The 19,914-nt window shown below is 42.3% G+C and overlaps 1 protein-coding gene across 4 annotated transcripts in view; it reads left to right on the top strand.

Moving 5' to 3' along the window:
• Positions 1 to 4,251, top strand: part of EOGT (EGF domain specific O-linked N-acetylglucosamine transferase) — a 35,714-nt gene extending 31,463 nt beyond the window's left edge. For all 4 annotated transcript variants that reach the window (XM_032411727.1, XM_032411729.1, XM_032411730.1 and 1 more), the window contains 3 exons: positions 448 to 567; positions 2,252 to 2,354; positions 2,787 to 4,251. In XM_032411727.1, coding sequence (XP_032267618.1) covers positions 448 to 567; positions 2,252 to 2,354; positions 2,787 to 2,933 — 370 coding nt within the window. In that variant the 3' untranslated portion in view covers positions 2,934 to 4,251. The remainder of the gene's footprint in view (positions 1 to 447; positions 568 to 2,251; positions 2,355 to 2,786) is intronic.
• The last annotated feature ends 15,663 nt before the right edge of the window (positions 4,252 to 19,914 follow it).

Below are 19,914 nucleotides of genomic sequence, written 5' to 3'. Positions count from 1 at the left end.
AAAAAAAAAAATAAAAAAAATAAAAAAAAATAAAATAAACGCATTTAGGGGCACCTGGCTGGGTACAGCTTGCAACCGTTGATCTCGGGGTCGTGAGTTCAAACCCCACATTGTGTAGAGATTGAAAACGAAGTCTTAAAAAGAAAATGAAATCTTAAAAAAAATGAAATTTGAAAAAAAAGGAAATCTTAAAAAAAATGCATTTATTTGCAAATATTTGCACTTTTTTAAAAAAGTGAGCTTACTTAGAAAACAATGTTAAATTATTAAATTATTAAGTTATTAATTCCTGGAGTAGGCTTGAAATTGACAAAAAGCCATAGTGGAATGTGATTTAAATTGGGAAAGACACTTGTATGAATATTGTTACCGTGAGTCCTGAGCTAAGTCATCTTAACAGTTTCTGTCTTCTCCCCATCTGTCTTTTGTTGTTCTATATGCTCGCAGGGAACTTGGGTTTTTGGATCAGCTGAGGATCACTCATAACACGGACATATTTATTGGAATGCATGGAGCTGGTCTTACCCATTTACTTTTCCTTCCAGACTGGGCTGCAGTATTTGAACTGTAAGTGCATTGAGACAGCTTTACATTGAGGCCACGAATAATGCTTTTTATGCATGCCGAGACTGTCATTCAGAGCTTCAAAAGGCCTAATATTTACTCCTTACAGGAAAGTCACATCATATAGGCTTCTAGAAAGAAAACAAACCTCAAGTTAAAAATGTGAAGTCTGCAGCCACCATTCACTTAGCAAGCAAATTCCGCTTTCTCCCTCCATCTCATGATGATGTGGGAGATGTGCGTCTGTGACTTCCGTCCTCGAAGCTCGTTCCTATGTGCCTCTCAGGCTGTGATCATCTCCCTGCCCTCTGTATCATTGTTATGGTAAAAGGCAACCTGTATGTTGCATACCTCTGTTCATGGCAGCACTGTTCCCAATAGCCAATGTGGAAGCCATCCAAATGTCCATCAGCAGATGAACGGATAAACAGAATGTGAAATGTGGGTCTATCTGCATACCTCTGCATTAGTCAGCCTTAAAAAAGAGGGGGATCCTGTCACAGGCTACAACATGGATGAACCCTGAGGATATTATGTTAAGTAGAATAAGCTACTCACGAAAGGACATACACTGTGTGATTTCACTTATGTGAGGTATGCAGAGTAGTCTGGTTCACAGAGATGGAGCATAGAATGGGGGTTGCCAGGGGTCCGTGGGGGGTGAGGGGGGGAAATGAAGAGTTCTTGTTGCATGGAACAGAGTTTCAGTTTTGCAAGATTGGGGACTTTCTGGAGATTGGTTGCACAACGCGAATACTCTTAACACTACTGAACTGTACACTTAAAAGTGGACAAGATGGTAAATTTTATGTGTTTTCTACCACAATAAAAACAAGAGAGTTCAAGAACCTGTATGTCTCATGAAGAGCACGGCTCCGAAACACAGGCCAGGCACTCTGCCTTGTGCTCACTGATTCCATCCACAGGGAAACTGAGGCTTCAAGGTGAAAATGATCTTTCCAGGGCACTCCTCTAACCGGGGTGGGTGGTTATGGAGACATGGCCCTCTCCCTCTTGGTAATTCTGCCCTGGACACCATGCCTCATCTTTCATTCTGGACACGCCAACAGTGGTTACTGTTAACCTCATTTCTCTCTTTGTGTCTAAGCACCTAGATTTCACTCAGGTTTTAAATGGGAGACTATTTAGAAAAAAAGTTGTAAACTTCCCACATTCTGCAAAAATATTTGAAATACATATACATTAGAGAAATAGCCAGATAATTATGGATTCTATCTCAGTGCTTCATTTCCTCCAGAGGGAGGGAGGTAAAGAAGGAAGGGAGGGAGGGAAGGAAAGAGGTGTAATTGATAACCCTTGGGCCTTGGAGCTCAGCAGACTGGGCTCAGTTTTTGCTTCCCTAGCTGTGTGCCCTTGGATGTGGTACCTCCCCTAAGTCTGCTTCCATGTGTGTAGACTGGGTATTAGGAGATAATATCAAGTTCACAGGCAGTCGGCCCTATTGATAAACTTCAGTTCCTTCCAAACCTTGATCCTGTTTGGTTTTTTTAAAGTTGAGGTAGCTTAGTTATGAGGATATTTAAAAAATAATCTCCATCGATCTTGTATACTAGTTACACAACCTTTTGCAGGAATATATTTGGGAGGTGCGTTATTTCCCAGAGAAATGTTGATTGGCAAAATGCCTGGACACAGGTCTCATGTGTGGGTGCCCTTGCATCCTCAGGTACAACTGTGAAGATGAGCGTTGTTACTTAGACCTGGCCAGGCTGAGAGGCATCCACTACGTCACTTGGCGAAGGCAGAACAAAGTCTTTCCTCAGGATAAGGTAAAGTTCAGTGATGAAACTCACCTTGTTTTGTGTTTTTTTTTTTCTTTTCACCTCATTTTGCTTTTTCATTGGTTTAAAGTATCTAATTAATATGAAACTATCATTAAACTTCAAAGATAAACTGTTCTTCTCTGGAACATTGAGTTGTATTTTATATTTGCAAGTTGGGGGAAAAGGGAAATAAATCACTCTGTATCTGTATGTTGAGAAGACAACTTTGGGAACTTTGGGCCTAGGAAGATGTATTAAATTATATATAGGAGGGATCAGCAAACTATAGACAAGTAGGCCAAATCTGGCCCCCCACTGTTTTTATAAGTAAAGTTTTATTGGGACAGTTGCCTTGGCCAAAGTAAAATGATTTTATTCCTGTTCAGAAAACCATATCCTCAGTGACTTACAGATTTATGTTTTGGTTTGGTTTTGTAGGGCCACCACCCAACTCTGGGGGAACATCCGAAATTTACCAACTATTCTTTCGATGTAGAAGAATTCATGTACCTTGTCCTTCAGGCTGCAGACCATGTATTACAACACCCAAAGTGGCCATTTAAGAAAAAACGTGATGAGCTATAAATGTGCTGAATCTGTTTGCAAAATCTGTTTGTTTAAACATTCCACCACCCAGACTCACAGTTAAGTCAGTAAAACACCTTGTTATTTCCTAGCCCCAAATTACCTTTTCTATACCAAAACCTGCCTTCAGGATAGTACTTAAGTGTTTCAGAGTCTTTAACTGTTTCCTGGGATTTTTGTGTCCTAGCTATTTATCAAGATACTGTTTTTGCACTGAAAACTTTACTCTTTATAGTTCAAAAATAAGGCTGTACTAGGCTCACTAGTACATTTGAGCTTCTTAGGTTTACCAAAGTTTTCACCTTTCTTGGCTTTAGAATTTGTAAATGTTTTTGTAGAATAACACGGGATTATAGTTCTAGAGGCTTCTAACTTGTTTGTGTTATATTTGAGTAAATTCACAGAAACTTTTTTATTTGCCAAAATCTGTTCATAACACTGTTTGTGGTAGGAAAGGAAAACATAGAACACACACACACACACACACAGTGGTGTGATTCTCAGTACCAAGCTATAGGTAGCCTACTCCATGTTAGAGATCAGTGTTTATAAACAGGTCTGTTTTACCCTCTCAGAGTCCAGACAAACTCCCACAGAATTCTCTGCTGTATCTGCTAAGTGAACTCCAGGTTATATGCACCAGTAATTTGTATAAACCATGCTGCTACATTAATTTATATTAACAGATTGCATATGCAAATCATGTTTTCCCCAAACATAAACTACATATGATAAAAACAAATTAGAACATCCCTTAGGACGTCTTTGGATACCTTCTAGCTGGTTTCTACTAATTCCTTCTTAGCCCTGGAGAGCATTTATGTTGACTTTATGTATCAAAGGGTCGCTTCCAGTGTGCACGGACCTGTGACAGCATACCCCTGTGTGTGTGCATCTACCTCTTCTAGCATGGATGTATTCCCCTTTGAGTTCGCGGGCTTCACAGTAGCTACGTGAAGAGCGTTTTTCCCTATCAAAAATGAAGACCAAAAATAAATAAATAAAAAATAAAGACACATGCGAATTATCCATTTCAAAATGAAAAAGAAGCCATGAGAAAGTACCATTGATTAAAAAGAATATCTGAAATGCAGACCCACTCTTTGGGATTCATTTCTCACTGTTGATGAACTTTCAATTCAGGGGTCAGAAACCATGGATTTCATTTACTGCAAAATGTGAAGTTTACATTTTATTAACACTTGAGAAATCTAATTTAGAGATGAACGACTTCTATTTTTTCAAGTAGAGGATTAGCAGAGCTGAGAATTTTTTAAAAAAACATTTTAGCATTGTAAAAAAAAAAAAGAGTATGTAACAGAGAAGTAACCTGAGAAACCTAAAATATTTGTTTTTTGGACCTTTATGGAACAAGGTGGCTGACCCCTGCTTTCAAGGATTATGAACAGTCTTCTAGAGTTTAGGGATATTTATTAAAATCTCTGTAAAGAAAGTAATGCAGCATAGCTTTGATTCGCGTGTTAAATTGTGTAAAAAGAATTAGAACCTATGAATTTTGCAATGAGTGGTGTGGCTGCTCTTTGTGTAGAATAGTGAGTCACCACTGGGAAAAGATTTCACTTGAAAAGCAACGTAGAAGCAGCATTGCACTTGATCAGAGAGGTATGAACATCCGAAAAAAGTGTCAGCGTCTATAGTCGTATAAGAAGTATGTAGAAATGCGATTCTATAGCCTAGCAAGAATTCCAGAAACTGAGGACAGTTGCATAATACAACTATTGTATTTGAATATTTTGCATTTATAGAAAGAATGCTTTTTATATAAATGAGTACATTTGACACTTTATGGAATTAACTTTTATCAGACGTTTTATATGGGAGCAAAAGATCTTTAAATGGTTATAAAATTTAAATGTAAAGAGGGCTTTTTTTTTATTAAGTCTTGAAAAGAGATGCATTTCATTGTTTGTACATTTTGGGTATGACTTTGGAATAAATCTTTTTATATTTTATTTAAATACCAGAACAATTTTCAAGGTTTTCTGTGTCTGACGGTTATACACTTACTCTTTGGCAGTCTAGTAGCTTTAGATTAGAAAAATTAAGTAGCTCACTGATGAAGAATTCATTTCCCGGAAAAATTATGCATTATGTTTATTTAGCAGTTTATTATATGACACTTTCACACATGGTATAGTGTGTAACTTTTACAAAAAATGACATAAGAAGTATTGTTCTCATTTTTCACATGAAAAAAAAATCAGATGCTGTTTAAGGGACTTCCCTAAAGATCACAGTTCTAGTTCCATATCCATAGTCTTGAAGCATCATGTTACTCACTTGCTTGTTCAATAAATATTGAGTAACTGCTGTGTACCAGCTATTTTACTCAATAAATATTGAGTAACTACTGTGTACCAGCTATTTTAGGTTCTGGGAATACAGCGGTGAAAAGAACAGAGAAACGTCCTTGCCCTCATGGAGTTTGGGTTCTGGTGGAGGAGACAGACACGAAACAATGTAAATAAGGAAAATACACTGTGTGCCAGATGCTGATACATGCTAGAGAGAAAGCTAAAACAGGAGCAAGGGATGCAGGTGGATTCCTGGGGTGAGGTGGAGTCGGGTACACCTAAGCAGAGGTTGAGGGAAGTTTTCAATGAGGTAACATTTGAGTCAAGATTTGGAGTAGGTAACCCAGGAAGCAGTGGCAGATAACTGGGCAAAGAGCATTCCAAGAAGACAAAACAGTACATGCAAAGGCCCTGAGGCAGGAGCATGCCTGGCACATTTGAGGAAAAGCAAGGAAGCCAGTGCAGCTGGAGCGATCGAGGGACAGAGGAGTAAGGGATGACAGGTTCTGGGACTGGGGTGCGGATGGCAAGACTCTTTGTCTTTTGTTTCTCATAAAATGGGAGTTGTTGAATTGCGGAAAGAAGTAATAATCTGACTTACTTTGAACAGGATAACTCTAACTGTTGTGTTGGGAACAGATTGCAGAGGGATCCCTTAGGTTGTGTTCTCTGGGAAGCAGACTCTGGGATGGAGATGTGTATGTTGTGTACTTCCTATTGTAGAAGGGCTGTGTGGACCCTATGTGATCTCTGTCTCATCTTCTTGTTTGTTGGTCCCTCCTCAAGCTTTTAAAAATGTAAAAACCATTCTTTAGATGTTTAAACAGAGAGTGGAGAGGTTAAGCAACTTACTCAAAGCTACACAGCTAGGAAGTAACAGAGATTGGATATAGGCCTTTCTTTGTGAAGGAATTTAAACAAGAAAGTTTACAGGTAATGTAGAGGGGGAGGGATGGGGAGGGAGGGAGGAAGAAGGGAAGAAGGAAGGAAGAGGAAGAGAAAAATTAGTTGGGGAAATAGAGAATAGAGAAAACACGCCTGGAGTTAGGCCCTTTCTTGCGGTTACAAAATAGTTTTCTTTGAAACACTGTCAATGGAGAGAATTTGAAAAATACGTGCTTTTTCAAAACTAGGCGCATTTAAAGCAAATCAGCTCAGGTATGATGGCCTTAGGTTTAAAATAACCTATTCCCAACCAAGGACTATTGCCAAACACTTTAATGCCTTTCTTCTCTTTTAGCTTATTGGGGCGTGTCAAAAGATGTCATAAGCTTTCTTGTCATAAAAGAAGTGGCTTAGAGCAGTGCGTAAGTTACCTGGGCCCTTGCTTTGGACGGTAATGCACACTTTCACCACGAGGTGGCAGTCAAGCCCTTCCAAATGGCCTCTTTGTGGCCTGAGGCCCCGTGTCTTCATCTCTTTGTAGGTTTGGGACACCTGAACTCCAGGAGTTCAGACCTAGCTTCCTGATTTGAGGGAAAGTGGGAAAATTTTCACGGACAGTTTCACATTTAAGTGTAGAATTTCTTAATTGCAGCCAATACCTGAATCCCATGTGATAACTCCTGATCCTATGCAAAAAGCATTTGGCCCCTGGAAGAAGATGTCTAGTGACAGAAGCTGTTAGCAGAATGCATTCTCAGTGATGTGCACAGGAACTTACTTGGGACTTGAGCTCTATTTTACGATCTAGGATGGCACCTTAGCTCTTCAGTTCTTTTCAGGGGCTAATTTCTTTCCTGTCTAGGCTTTATGGGTTAGCACATAAGCAATTGCAGTTATGGTTTCGTTTGAGCAGAACCAGACCGTAAGCAGAGGCGTTCTTTGAAGGCTACACGTGGAAGCTAGTGGGACGTTAATGAAGCAGTGCTCTCAGCATAAACAAGAGAGTGTCGACCATCGAGTCTTGATGTGGGTGTGACAGAACGGCGATTCTCAAACCGTTGAGTATCCTTCATTCTTCGTAACTTTGAGTTGCAGAATTTAGGGGTGCTTTGCCAAGAGGGACCTTGGAGGTCCTTCATGGCATTTGTTCATTCCACCATGGTCTGTTGACTGCCCGCCAGTAACAGGTACCCATTAGCAGACCAAAAAAGGTGAGTTCCTGGAAGAGGCAAGTTGTATAGACCAAAGGGCTGAGACACAGATGTCAGGAGACCCTGACTTCTCAGCCTTGCAACCCATAAGCCGCGTGATCATGTTGCCTAGCCGCATGGAGCTTCAATTTTCTTACTTACAAATGGGCGGTAATACCTATTAGGCCAAGTGGGTTTAAGGATGAAATTTTAAAAATGCAGGCACACTGGTTTTGTCCCTGGCACCATAGGATATGTCCATTAAATGCGATTGTTATGCTATGACATGCAGAACTATGATTATGTAGAACTCTAGTATCTGGGGAGCATTTGCATTCTGACCTCCAAGCCTCTCCCCAGACCTAGTAAATCAGAGTCTCTGGGGCTACAGTTGACTGACTCTATGTAGTCAAATGTCCCCAGGTGGTTCCGATGCACAGGAGTTGGGGGCTGCTGGCTTAGGAGACAGTGACAAAGCTGGTGGCACTATGCAGTTCATGAGATCTAAGTCAGCCCTCGTCCAAGTCTCTTGCAGTGGGTATCGCTAAGATGTTGCATAAAAAATGGTTTTCTTGGGAAATGTTGCCACAAGCCACATTAACTGGAATTATTTATTGCAGGGCTACTCCAAACCTTTGATACGTTAATGTGCATTGTGAATCTTTAAACAGGAAGATATAATATTCACTGTTTCAAATTTATTTGACCACTGGATCTTTTTCTCAAGGAGCGTGAGAATCAGCATTGCAAGAATCCCTCTCCAGGTACCTGTAAGCATTTGCTATGGCCATAGCCCCCTTCTGGAGAAAGGGTACCTGGCGGTGCTTTTGGAATGAAGTTGCTTTGGTCAGTTGCACCTTGTATGTGAGTTAAATCAGTGGTGCTACCTGGTCACAGTTGATTGGACCAGGCAGGGATCAATCGTTGAGCCAAAGTCTATCCAGTCAGAAGACTGCAAGACAAAGGGTAAATAAATAACCCAGCCATTCCGAGGGGACACTTGGATGCGAGATGCAAAGAGAATGCCCCAGCATCCCTGCTGCCAAGGCACCAGATCTGAGCTACCGGTGCCTCTCTTGAATCAAGTTCAATTATGAGCCACTTTCCAGTCACCCACGAGGCCGCTTGTCCATTCAGGTCATGAATTGGATGGTCAATTCCTGAAGGTCTGAAAGAACCTATCGGATGCAGCCACTCCCGCCCTCCAGGTATGGTTCTCCCCACACTACACCCCGGAGATGGAAGCTAACAGAAGTTGAAGGACTTAGACCCAGGTCTTCCTACTCCAAGTTTAACGCAGTCCAGCTACCCTGACATAGTGTTGCCTCTCACCTTGAGGTCATTCAATCTGCATGACTAATGTTGGTAAGGAACAATCCAGAAATAATCTGGAAAGTAAATTGTGAGGACACAATGCTGTTGAAGTGCCTGCTGCTTTGGGTGGAAATCTAAGCTGGGCCGAGTGTTCAATCAATGTTCCGGAGGAATCAGGCCAGTGTGAGAGGAGGCAACGGGGTGAGGAATCAGCAAGTAGGATGCGAAGCTAAAAGGGGCTGCTGCAGGTGCCAGAGGCAAACCAGCAGGTAACGTGGTACGGGCCTGGAAATAAAGCAAGGACCAGAGTCAGACGAGGGAAGTACCAGACACATTGTGAACAGATGCAGGAGAGACAGGGAGAGGCCGGGATGAACATCCGAAAGCCGGCTCGAAAGGAGGCAGGAGGAGGCACAAAGAGGAAAAACTAAGGTAACAAGCACACATCACACACACAACCCTTCCACCTTGGGGCAGGTAGAAAATGGGGAGAACAGCAAGAAAGCACTGCCTCACGGGAGGAGCCATTCTATGCTGATGGAAAATGTAAATCCTCTAGAGAGATGTCTTTGTCTACGTATCATTTTTCAAAAGTGCAGGGGATACTCAGCCACTTCAGGGAGAGAATTTACACAAGTTGCTTTTAGAAGTGTTTATGGTTCACCCTGTGAAAATGGGACCAGGAGTTTTTCCTCCTCTGGTCTATGAGGATGTCACCCCATCTGCTTTTCTGGAAAATTAAAAGCACGATGTGGTGATGGAGTGTCTCAGAGCACCGTCACCAAACCAAAGGCCGGAGCGGAGATGGACCCTTGGTTCCGCCTGTCGGGTATCACTATGCAAATAAATCGCCCTTTGGAAATCGCTTTGTAATACTACCGTTTTACTTTTTACTAGATTATATGTTCTTGGATAGTTTTGCTTTTGCAATTCAAATAGCAGTCTATTGAAAAGAAGAGTTTTATGGTGGCGGCTACTGGATGCAAGCAATAAATCCGGAGGACAAGGGAGTAAAAGTAATACTCAGAAAAAGGTGCCCATTCTTCCATAGCTTTGCTTTCAAACTAGTGAAAAAGACCAACAGCTGGGAATGATGTGTTCTACTTTTGCCTTTTTTCTTCTTCTCCTTCCTGTTCTCCTCCCCCTCTTCCTCCTCCTCCTCCTTTCACTATTAGCATTTAAAAGTCCCTTTCTAGGTGGAAGTACATAGCACCCATGGCCCGCCAGGAATCCTGCACAAAGGTCTTGACTAGTTGGTTACTAGTGAACAGCATCCTGTTCCAAGGGCTCGCCCGTGGGAGTAAGACATTCTAGCAGGTTTTGGACTTACTCAGGGTTGGGCTGTGGCCATGGCCTTGTCTTGGAAGAGGACCCATAGCAGCCTGTGGATAACATCTACTTCACCCACTGAGACTTCCTGAGATCCGTGGAAGGTCTTCTGTAGGATAAGGACATTTGGCAAGTGCAGGTACATGAAGTTGCCCGAGAAATTGGAGGGGCTTTGCAGAGCCATGACAAGAGGCAGTGTGGTTGAATAGTGGAAGTTACGGGCGTGCCCCGTGTGCCACTGACCGCCTGGGTGACCTACCTAGGCAAGCCACCCACACTCATGGAGCCTCCGTTTTGTCATCTGTCAATGGGGGCTACTGAGGGAACCAACCTCAAGGTTACTGTGATGTCATTCTACATGCTGGGCAAGCAAGGGTGAGGGAATAGGGGAGACTGATCTTAATCAGAGAGCGACACAGGTGAGGGTGTTTAAGTTACACTGAGGTTAGTGTCCTGAAGGGCAAGAACGTGCCATAACCAAGGGAAATGCTCCAGATGAAGGGGGAAGGTGACCCCCAGGGAGATGTAGGATAGCACAGTGTCTGGCACATGGTGCGGCCTCCACAAATAGGGAGAAGAGAGGGAGATGAGGAGAAGGAAGAGGAGGCAGGTGAAGAGGAGGAAGAAGACACAGACGCACGGGAAGCCAAGGTCTTGCACCGTGAGCCCCAGAGCAACGCTTGGGTTGTGCCGCTCACATCTGAAATGCCCCAGGACAGCCGGGCCCTGAGGTCTGCAACCCTGGAATGCTCCATCCAGGGAGGTGATCTCAGGGAGAAGGCCAGGGGGAGACCAGATGGCAAAAGACGTCCCCGGCGTCGCAGACGTGCCAGGGCTTCGGGACTAGAACTTGGCTTCCCGCTGAGTGGGTTTGTGGGCGTCACCTGACAGCCTCCCACTCAGAAAGGCGTGAGTGCTCGCCTGCCCCCTCCTGGCCTCAGCGCGTCCAGCTGGGAAGTGAGGAGTTTGGACTCCGTAACTGTGCTTCCTCCGTGAAGTCTGCGATTAAATGGCAAACGGTATGTGGAACTTTGCAAATATATGCGCATATGTAAACCCACAGTTCAGTTACGTAAGGCAGCCCCGCGGTGGCTCTGATGGGAGGGCCTCATCCTAAAGTCTTTTTACAGACTGCGAGTGTTCTTAGTCCTAACGCGGGCAGGGGGTTCATTCACTTGCTAATGAATGTATTTAGGAATGGGGTGAGTCTTAAGGAAATCCTGGTATAGTCAGAGTTTTCCATTATTAGTAGGCAAATGACTACCAGGAGGGGGGGATACCAAAGCTGGGGGTTTTTGTTTGTTTTTTGCTTTGTTTTTTTTTTTTTTTCAGGGGGCTGCAGTTTGGATAAAATAAATAGTGGAGGAGGAGGGACGTGCTTGAAGCAGGTGTTATTATTGACGCTCATTGCTCGGGGCACGTGGTAGAGGAACCCGTGGACCGGAAGCTAGAGATGTGTCTCAATGAAGGTCCAAGCCCGCCTTTTAAATACAGGGAAGTGAGTTCTTTACGCGAGTGGGAAGGCGCCTGACGCATCAGTGCTGCCGTGCATGGTGACCTTTTGTCAGCACGCAGCATTTTGTTGAATAGCCCCTGGCAGGTTTGCTGGGTAGATTTGCGCTACCCTAGAGGTGCAAGAGTGGACGAGGGTAGCCTAGGAGCAGAGTGAACTTGGGAATAAGGATACGACCCATGCTAAGGACAATGCCTCGGTGCCTTTTATCTGGGAGCCACCTTTTTTTTTTTTTTTAAGTTTTTTACTGGAGTGTAGTTGACATACAATGTTACATTAATTTCAGGGGTACAACAGAGTGATGCCACTTCTCTCTACGTTCCACTAGGCTTGCTGGCTTGCTACAACATCACCGACTCTATTCCCTGTGCTGTGCTCTTTATCCTCGTGACTTACTCATTCCATAACTGGAAGCCCGGACTTCCCTCCCCGCTTCATCCATTTTGCCCATCCCCGCCTCTCTTCCCCCCTGGCAACCCTGAGTTCTCTGTATTTATGGATCTGTTTCTGCTTTTTGTTTGTTTATTCATTTGTTCTGTCTTCAGATTCCACATCTGAGTGAAATCATATTCTTTTTGCCTTCCTTGTCTCTGAGTCAGAGGAGTTGAGTTTCTGAGTTGAAGGCAGTAGCCACAAATAGCTTCCGAGTCACAGGGAAAAAAAACCCACCCTTCCCAAGCAAGAAAGCAGAATACTTGGAAGGTGGTGTTTTGTTCCAATCATGTCAAAATGTGGACTCGTGTGTATTTTTAGTTGTGAAGAGTATGACATGTATCACAGTCTTGGCTGACCTTTATGGGATCCCTGACCTTCACCCCATCCTACCCCCACCCCCTTTTTCAGCAAGTGCCTGTACCTGACCTCACCCTTCTAGTTTTACACACCAGGGAAAGAGCAGCAGTGTTATTCATCACCCTGAAAAATGCTGCACGGAGCCCAAGGGTTGTGTGAGATGGTGATGTCAATGGGAACAATTCATTATTCCATCAAGCGCTTGGCATGTCAGTCAATGAAAAAATATGTGTTTTAGAACTGACAGCTCAAAATAGTCTTTTCAGCAATTGGCATGCCAAGATCTTGATAGTATAATGAATTATTCTTTAAACCTATCATTTCATCTCATCAATTTGGCCATATAGACTTCTTGGGGGGCGGGGGAGGGGCAGGACTAAATTATAGAAGTTATCTAAAATAGCAAGCAAAATAACTTTGCAATCTGGGAAGCAAAGCCCGGAGCTTTGAGGAGTAGAATTAAAAAGAATGTTCCTCAGGGAAGATATTGCAGTAAGCGTACGATTACAATTCACAAAAATGTAAGAAAAGCCCCCTGATTTTATGTGACTCTCGGGCAGGAAAAACACTTGATTCTCATTGGCCACCTGTGGAATGACACTGCAGTTTCATCCTCATTTTCCGTAACAATGCACTGGGAAAATAGGAGATATTATACTATCCTGTTTGTATTGTGGTGCAAGCTTGCTGAGCACTATAGTTCCTGATTAGTTAGGACCACAGGTGTTGAGAGCAGTCTTGGATTGGCCTTTGAGCCTAGTTGGAAGATCAATTTTTCCCAGTTAACCTCCATATGTAGATTACTTTTCCCACACTCTTGAGGTATGGTTTTTCTTATACTCATGTGGCTAATTAATTCTGTTCATTCTGAAGTCCGTCCTCTTCAAAGATCTGTACCCATCTCTTCTCTGAGTGTTTGAAAGCAGGGTGAGAAATCGCACAGCTCGCTGACTTTATGGAGAGTGTTTAGCATGTTGGCATGCATTTGGGGTGACTTCTGAACATGGCACAAAGCATGTTTAGGTTTCAGCTGGTCAAATTGCTTTCATCCTAAAATGTCAGCTTTATTTCTAGGAACAGCAGCTGCCACATACTTTTTTTTTTTTTTCCTCTTGAATATCTCCACTGAATCGCTTGATGTAAATGCTTATTTTCCGTTCTGTTAAATAATGCCCTGTTGCTCCAGCAATGGTCATTTTAAATACCGTCACAAAATAACAGCAACACCAATTTGTTCCCAGGATTGGGTCTTAATTGTCTACCCATTGTTTGAAAATCGAGAACAGCCTCATTAATCCACTGCAGAATATTACGCATTTCATTAAAATATTTGCCTGGAAAGGAGAGTTACTTCAAATCCCCTTCATGTGTCCTTCACGGCCAGCAATATGATCTAGTCTGCATTTTAACTATCAACCTGAAGAAAAATCTGGGCATCCATGACCTTTTAATTTGTGCTTCAAAGAAAACATTTCTTAATGTTATGTGATAAATCAATCATTACTTGCTTAATAATCTTAATGCATGTCTTTGAAGTTAGCAATTCGCAAGAGAGGCTGGGATTTTTAAAAATTGACAACTCTCTGGTCATTTGATGTAAACTGTATTTTATTGATCAGCTGTAAAACAGTACTTGATATTAGCTGAATGTAAAGGCATGAGATCATGGGGAACAATGAAAAATGAAGACTTATTAAATATATGTGCATATTTGTATATAGTCTCTGAAGTCCACAGAAAATATGACTTTTTAGTACTTTACTATTTGAAATTTGTGAGAGAATACTAAATTCCCTTTAACTTTATCTCATCTTGTCCATGAACATACTAAATACACAATACTTTATATATCTTATAGTTCTTTTAACCTTGAAATGGAAGTCTCCGCAACTGTATTTTCTATGTATTCTGTGGATCCATTATCTAAAATGCAAATCTTCCTGTTTGTTCAGTCCTCTGTTGTCTCTTTGCCCTGATTTCTTTTGTTGTCTGACGAATTTTTCTTTTCTTTTTTTTTTTTAAGATTTTATTTATTTATTTGACAGAGAGAGAGAGAGCGAGAGCAGGAACACAGGCAGGGGGAGTGGGAGAGGGAGAAGCAGGCTTCCCGTGGAGCAGGGAGCCTGATGCGGGGCTGGATCCCAGGACCCTGGGACCATGACCTGAGCTGAAGGCAGATGCTTAACCGACTGAGCCACCCAGGCGCCCCACGAATTTTTCAATTTAGACATTTTCCAACTTAGAAACAATATCCTGGTTACTTATTATTAATGCTCTGTTTATCATACCAAAAAAAAAAAAACAAACGAAAAACCCAATCTTGGATTTTCATGTTATTTTATAGATGAGCTTCAGATAACAGTTGCAGATTCACTGCTACTGTAATGACTAACTGCTGAATTATAGGTTTCCTGATTTGTTGCATATTTAGAAAAAGCAACAAAATGCCATTAATCTGATAGTAATAGGAACGGAAGTTAATATGGGCCTGAAGCTAAGCTGCTCATTGTAAACATCTAGCCTGAATAATTTACAGTCACAAAGGCTCACTTCTGGTTCCTAAAAGAGTCCTCTGTTGCTGCCTGCACAAGTCAGCTTGACCCCATAACTCTTCAGAGAATTCTACCCAGATATTACCGAGGTCCTAGCCTGGTCGCTAACACCATGGTGACAATCCTCTCTCTTCGTTTTCAAGGGCCCCTCTTCTCTTGGTAATGGAGACTCCCTGAAGCTTAGTGGGGGGCTAAGCTTCAGGGAGTCTCCCACCTCAGCTCAAGGGCTCCTTGGGCTCCTAACCTCAGCTCAAGGCTCCAGCTCTGACCTTGGGTAAGGCACTGAGCCCCCTGGGCCACCCTTTAGGAAGACCTACCTTGAGGGATTGCTGTAAGGGTCAGAGAATAATGCCTGGAACACTATAGGAATTCCAGAAACCTCTGGCACTCCAGAAAAGGGAGAGAAAAGGTGCTATAGTATCTCACTGGTTTGGGGTCTGCAGCTCAGAGCTCCCAGCCTCAAGTCGGGACATTGCTACCAATTGCAGACGGACTCTGACCTTCTCTCTGCTCCTTTGCTCGTTACCTTCTCCATCATTTCTACTCAATAATTAATACTGAAAGGCTTTTCTTTATTGAAACAATGCTCCCAAAAGGATTTTTTTACATCTTCCCCAGGTTTTTCCATTTTCCTTTTATCTCAACACTTGAAACACATTTAGATAGGATAGGTTTTGTCTGTTATTTCCATTTCTTCTAAAATCTCTTATGTAGGTATGGCATTCCCTGGAGAAATACATGAAAATACAGAGAGGAGAAAAGAAAGCACTCGAAGGAAACCATAGTATTTATCAAGCCAGGCGTGGGTTGTGCACATACCCCCAACACAGACACACAGATTTTACACACACACGCATATGTACATAGATAAAACTTTTTTCCTGCTAGGCTTTATATATATTCACACTATGCATATTCCTGGGTAACCTGCTCTTTGCTAAGAGGACTTAACGGTACCTCCTCATTACCATAAAAATATTTATATCCACATTTGCAATGTTTGCAGGTAATTCCATAAGCCAATCTCACATTGTTGGATAGTTAAACTTTTTGTACCTACTTATTATTGTTAAAGAAAACATGCCATGCCTTGAAGATCCTTACACATCCATCTTTGTGCATCTGTCCAATTAATTCCTTAGGACAGATTCCTAACTATGGCACTGCTGGATCCCAGGGTATGCACATTTGCAGAGATTTGATTCCATACTGATAAATTTCTATCCAGAAATGTGGTACATTTCATGCAACCCTGGGGCAGATATGCGAGAATCCAGCTGTCCCACGTACTCACAGCCCTGGACATTGTAAGTTGGCAGGAGAGTTTTAAGGTAGAGTTCAGGATACCTTGTACACGGAAACACCGAGAGAAGAGGACATATTGGATCAAGCTGTGTTTCGTATATTGAAACAATTCTAAGCAGTCTGGTTAGTGAGACAGTTTGCAGGACTGCAGTCTGGCAAGGATCGTGACAGAATACAAAAGATCACCAGGTCTGCAGAGCTGGACCATACACAGGGAGCTGTTTTGATTGAAAAGACCCAATAAAGGAGTAGCAGTGAACATTATTTAGACAGCCCAAGTGGCTGTCACTTTTCCAACTAGGTTAAGTAAAAAAGGCTACACAGGTTAATTAAAAGATAACACTCTGCAGTTGGACACAGTGCCTGGGTAATTGTTTCTTCCATTAAGACAAGTATGCAATGCATACCACGGTGGTCTAGGAAAAAAATAAACTTGTGTGACAAAGATGAGACATTTGTTTCTAAAGCTGGAGTGCTCGCCCCAGATCCCCACATTAGGTAATTTATAAGCCTGGATGCATAATGGAACATTTTATAATTATCCATAAACACTGATAGACTGTGATGATCGGGAGGCTTGGGCTATTTATAATTGTCTGAAAAAGATGACGTTAAAAAAAAACCCACTTTTTTATTTGATAAGTTTCAAGCATACACAAAGGTAGAATGAATAGTATAATGAACATCTGTGTACTCATCATCCACTTATAAAAATCATCAATTCCTGGAGACTCCTGTATCATCCACACCCCAGCACCTCCTGCTTTAGATTATTTTGAAGCAAATCTCTGACGTCATATCATTTGACTCAGGAATATTTGAGTGTATGAAAAAATGATTTTGAGTGATTGGTCCTAATCAATTTAAATTTTTGATTCAGCATTATTTGAATATCTTTGTAAAATATCAATTAATTGTATGACCTTAGCAAAATTGCTTGACTTCTCTGAGCCTCAGTTTCCTGATCTGTAAAAGAGATACTAACAGTACTTAGGTATTGCAGTGGTATTGTGAGGATGAGAGGAAATAATTCAATTTTAGTACATGTGCTGCCAAAGCGAGCACAGGAGATAGTTTGAGATAACGTCAAGGTAATGCACAAAAATATTAACTAATCATCGTTGCCATTATCATCACTGAAATTCAGATTTTATAGGAAAATGATATATGGGAGCATTGAAAAGCTAAGTGATTAGATACAGGGGCTTAAGAGGCTGCTGGGGAAGAAGAAGATGGGATGTGGCAGGTGTGTCAGAAAAAAGTGAGTAGAGCAGGAGATATTTGAAGAAGGAGCATCAGCAGAAATAGCCAGGAGCCCAGGCACGTGGGTGGGTGAAGCTGTGTGTTTCGGTGGTGGTGGTGTTCCATTTCTCGGCAACAGGACAGGAACTTGGAGAAGCAGAATATCAGTGCAAGATGGACAAAGAGGAGACAGAGAACTTGAGTTTCAAAAATGTTAAAGTCTATTAAGGGTCAAATCCTATCATAGTAGTAATACTACTACAATGCAGAAATTGAGCTAAATATGGAAACGATTTTTGAGTGTTGCTTGATGGGTCCCTAATTTCCAGAAATGATCGGTACTGCAAATTCATATGTGACCAGTGCATGTAAGTCATCCCTTGGAATTTAATTTTTTGGGGATTTGATTGGTTTCCAGCTATGGTAATCTTATCCAATGAGGACAGTTAGCTGATTCACCAAATGATTTTGAAGTTTTGGATATAAAGTGGCTGTCTCCAGCATTCCATTCATTGGTCACTTTCTTGTCGTCGTCTTCTTCTTCTTCTTCTTCTTCTTCTTCTTCTTTCTTCTTTCTTCTTCTTCTTTCTTCTTCTTCCTTCTTCTTCTTCTTCCTCCTCCTCTTCCTCCTTTTCCTCCTCTCCTCCTCCTCCTCTTCTTCTTCTTCTTCTTCTTTCTCTTCTTCTTTCTCTTCTTCTTCTTCTTCTTCTTCTTCTTCTTCTTCTTCTTCTTCTTCTTCTTCTTCTTCTTCTTTCTCTTCTTCTTCTTCTTCTTCTTAGTAATATCAATATCTGTCTGATTTTTAAACTAAAAATGGCATACAGGATAATTTCACAGTACTGAATATCTCCAGATACTTGAGTATTTTATGAAGTCAGTAAACTATTTTAATTGTTATGCATCAGAAATGGCTCCAGGCACCTACTTAGACAACCGTTGCTTTTTTTTTCCCCAAGACTTACCTATCCTCTGACCTATCCCCAGAAGATCAAGTAGCCACAGTGACACTTTGATGAATGAACGCCAGTAAAGGAGTTCCTGGCTGATAAGGTGTTAATTGTGGCTATTCCTCTCAGTATCTATTTGCAATTAACAGAGACTTCAGATGCCATGACTGAAAGGAGTGGATAATATGAATGTTTTACTGGCAACACCAGAGAGAGAAATCTATGGAGGCAGAAGGGCATTTGTGCCTTCAAATCCAATCAAACAAGAACAAAATTTGTAAATCACATTAAAGATTTTGGGTTTTATTCTCAACAGCATGCCTCCCAGCTATAATGGGAAGTGACATAATCATATCTAGACTTTAGAAAGGTCACTCTGGATTGTGTGGAAGCAGGACAGGAGGCAGGGGAAGTTGGAGAAGAGTGTGGAAGTCCATGAGCGAGGAGAGCCGGCGGTGAGGATGGAGCGATATGGGGGGATATTAGGAGTTAGAACCTATAGGTCCTGATTATCAATTTAATGCAGAGTGTGAGGGGGAAGAAGTCAAGGATGTTGCTCAGGATGCAGATATGGAAGAAAAGGTAGATGGCTATATCACAGCACAGAGAAGACAGCGAGAGAGGCAGGCTTGAGAGGAAAGGTGGTAAGTTTCATTTTGTGCTGGGTTTGAGGTGATGGGGAGGTATTCACATGGACGTAGCTGGTGGATGCAGGAGTCTGGGAACCTAGGAAAATAGTTGCCACTGGCATAGAAATGACGGCAGAAGCCATGGGAATGGATAAGTTCCGACAGTAGTCAGTCAACAGAGACTGCAGGTGAAGAGTGTGCTGAGCCCTGCTTACTTCAGCCCTCTTGGGTTTGCGGTTTCACCTGATAGACATTGTTTCTTTTTATTTTTCCTAAAGATTTTATTTATTTATTTGAGAGAGAGAGAGAGAGAGAGAGAGAAAGGAGGAGGGACAGAAGAAGAGGGAGAGAGCATCTTAAGCAGACTCCGCACTTAGCATGAAGCCCCACACGGGGCTGACGTAGGACTGGATCTCACGATCCTGAGAATCACAACATGAGCTAAAACCAAGAGTTGGTCGCTTAACCAACTGCATTATCCACGTGCCCCTAGAATTAGTTTCTTTGAGGAGAATAGCTCCTGCTATCAGCGAAGGTGTCAGAGTCATTGGGCCATCTTTAAACGTTTAAGTTGGAAGAGATTCTCAAGATCTTATGCAGATTGAAGGTGGCCACAGATTTTTGGACACTCTTCCCTTTTAGAGAATCTATTCCTCCCCTCGACTCCCATCATGTTTTAAGTCTGGGTGGTCTCTGTGACCACTTTGAACAGTTGACTATGATGGAAGTAACCCTGTGCCATGTCTGGGCCTGCACACACTGCAAGATTGGCAGCTTCTAGTTCCTATCTTTCCGAATACTTGCTTTTGGCCACCACGTAAGACGTCTCACTATCTTGCTGGAGAGACCACTGGCAGAGGCTCTGAGACTTCGTGGAGGAGAGGAACCTGGCCAAGCCCAGCCTTCCAGCTGGCCCCCACCAAGGCGCACATGGGCGAAGCTGTTCTGGACGCTCGGAACCAGCTACC

The sequence above is a fragment of the Phoca vitulina genome, unplaced genomic scaffold, assembly GCF_004348235.1.
Source record: "Phoca vitulina isolate PV1807 unplaced genomic scaffold, GSC_HSeal_1.0 scaffold13, whole genome shotgun sequence".
NCBI lineage: Eukaryota > Metazoa > Chordata > Mammalia > Carnivora > Phocidae > Phoca > Phoca vitulina.
The sequence above is the reverse complement of the archived record's forward strand: the minus strand, read 5'-3'. Positions and strand labels throughout refer to the sequence as shown.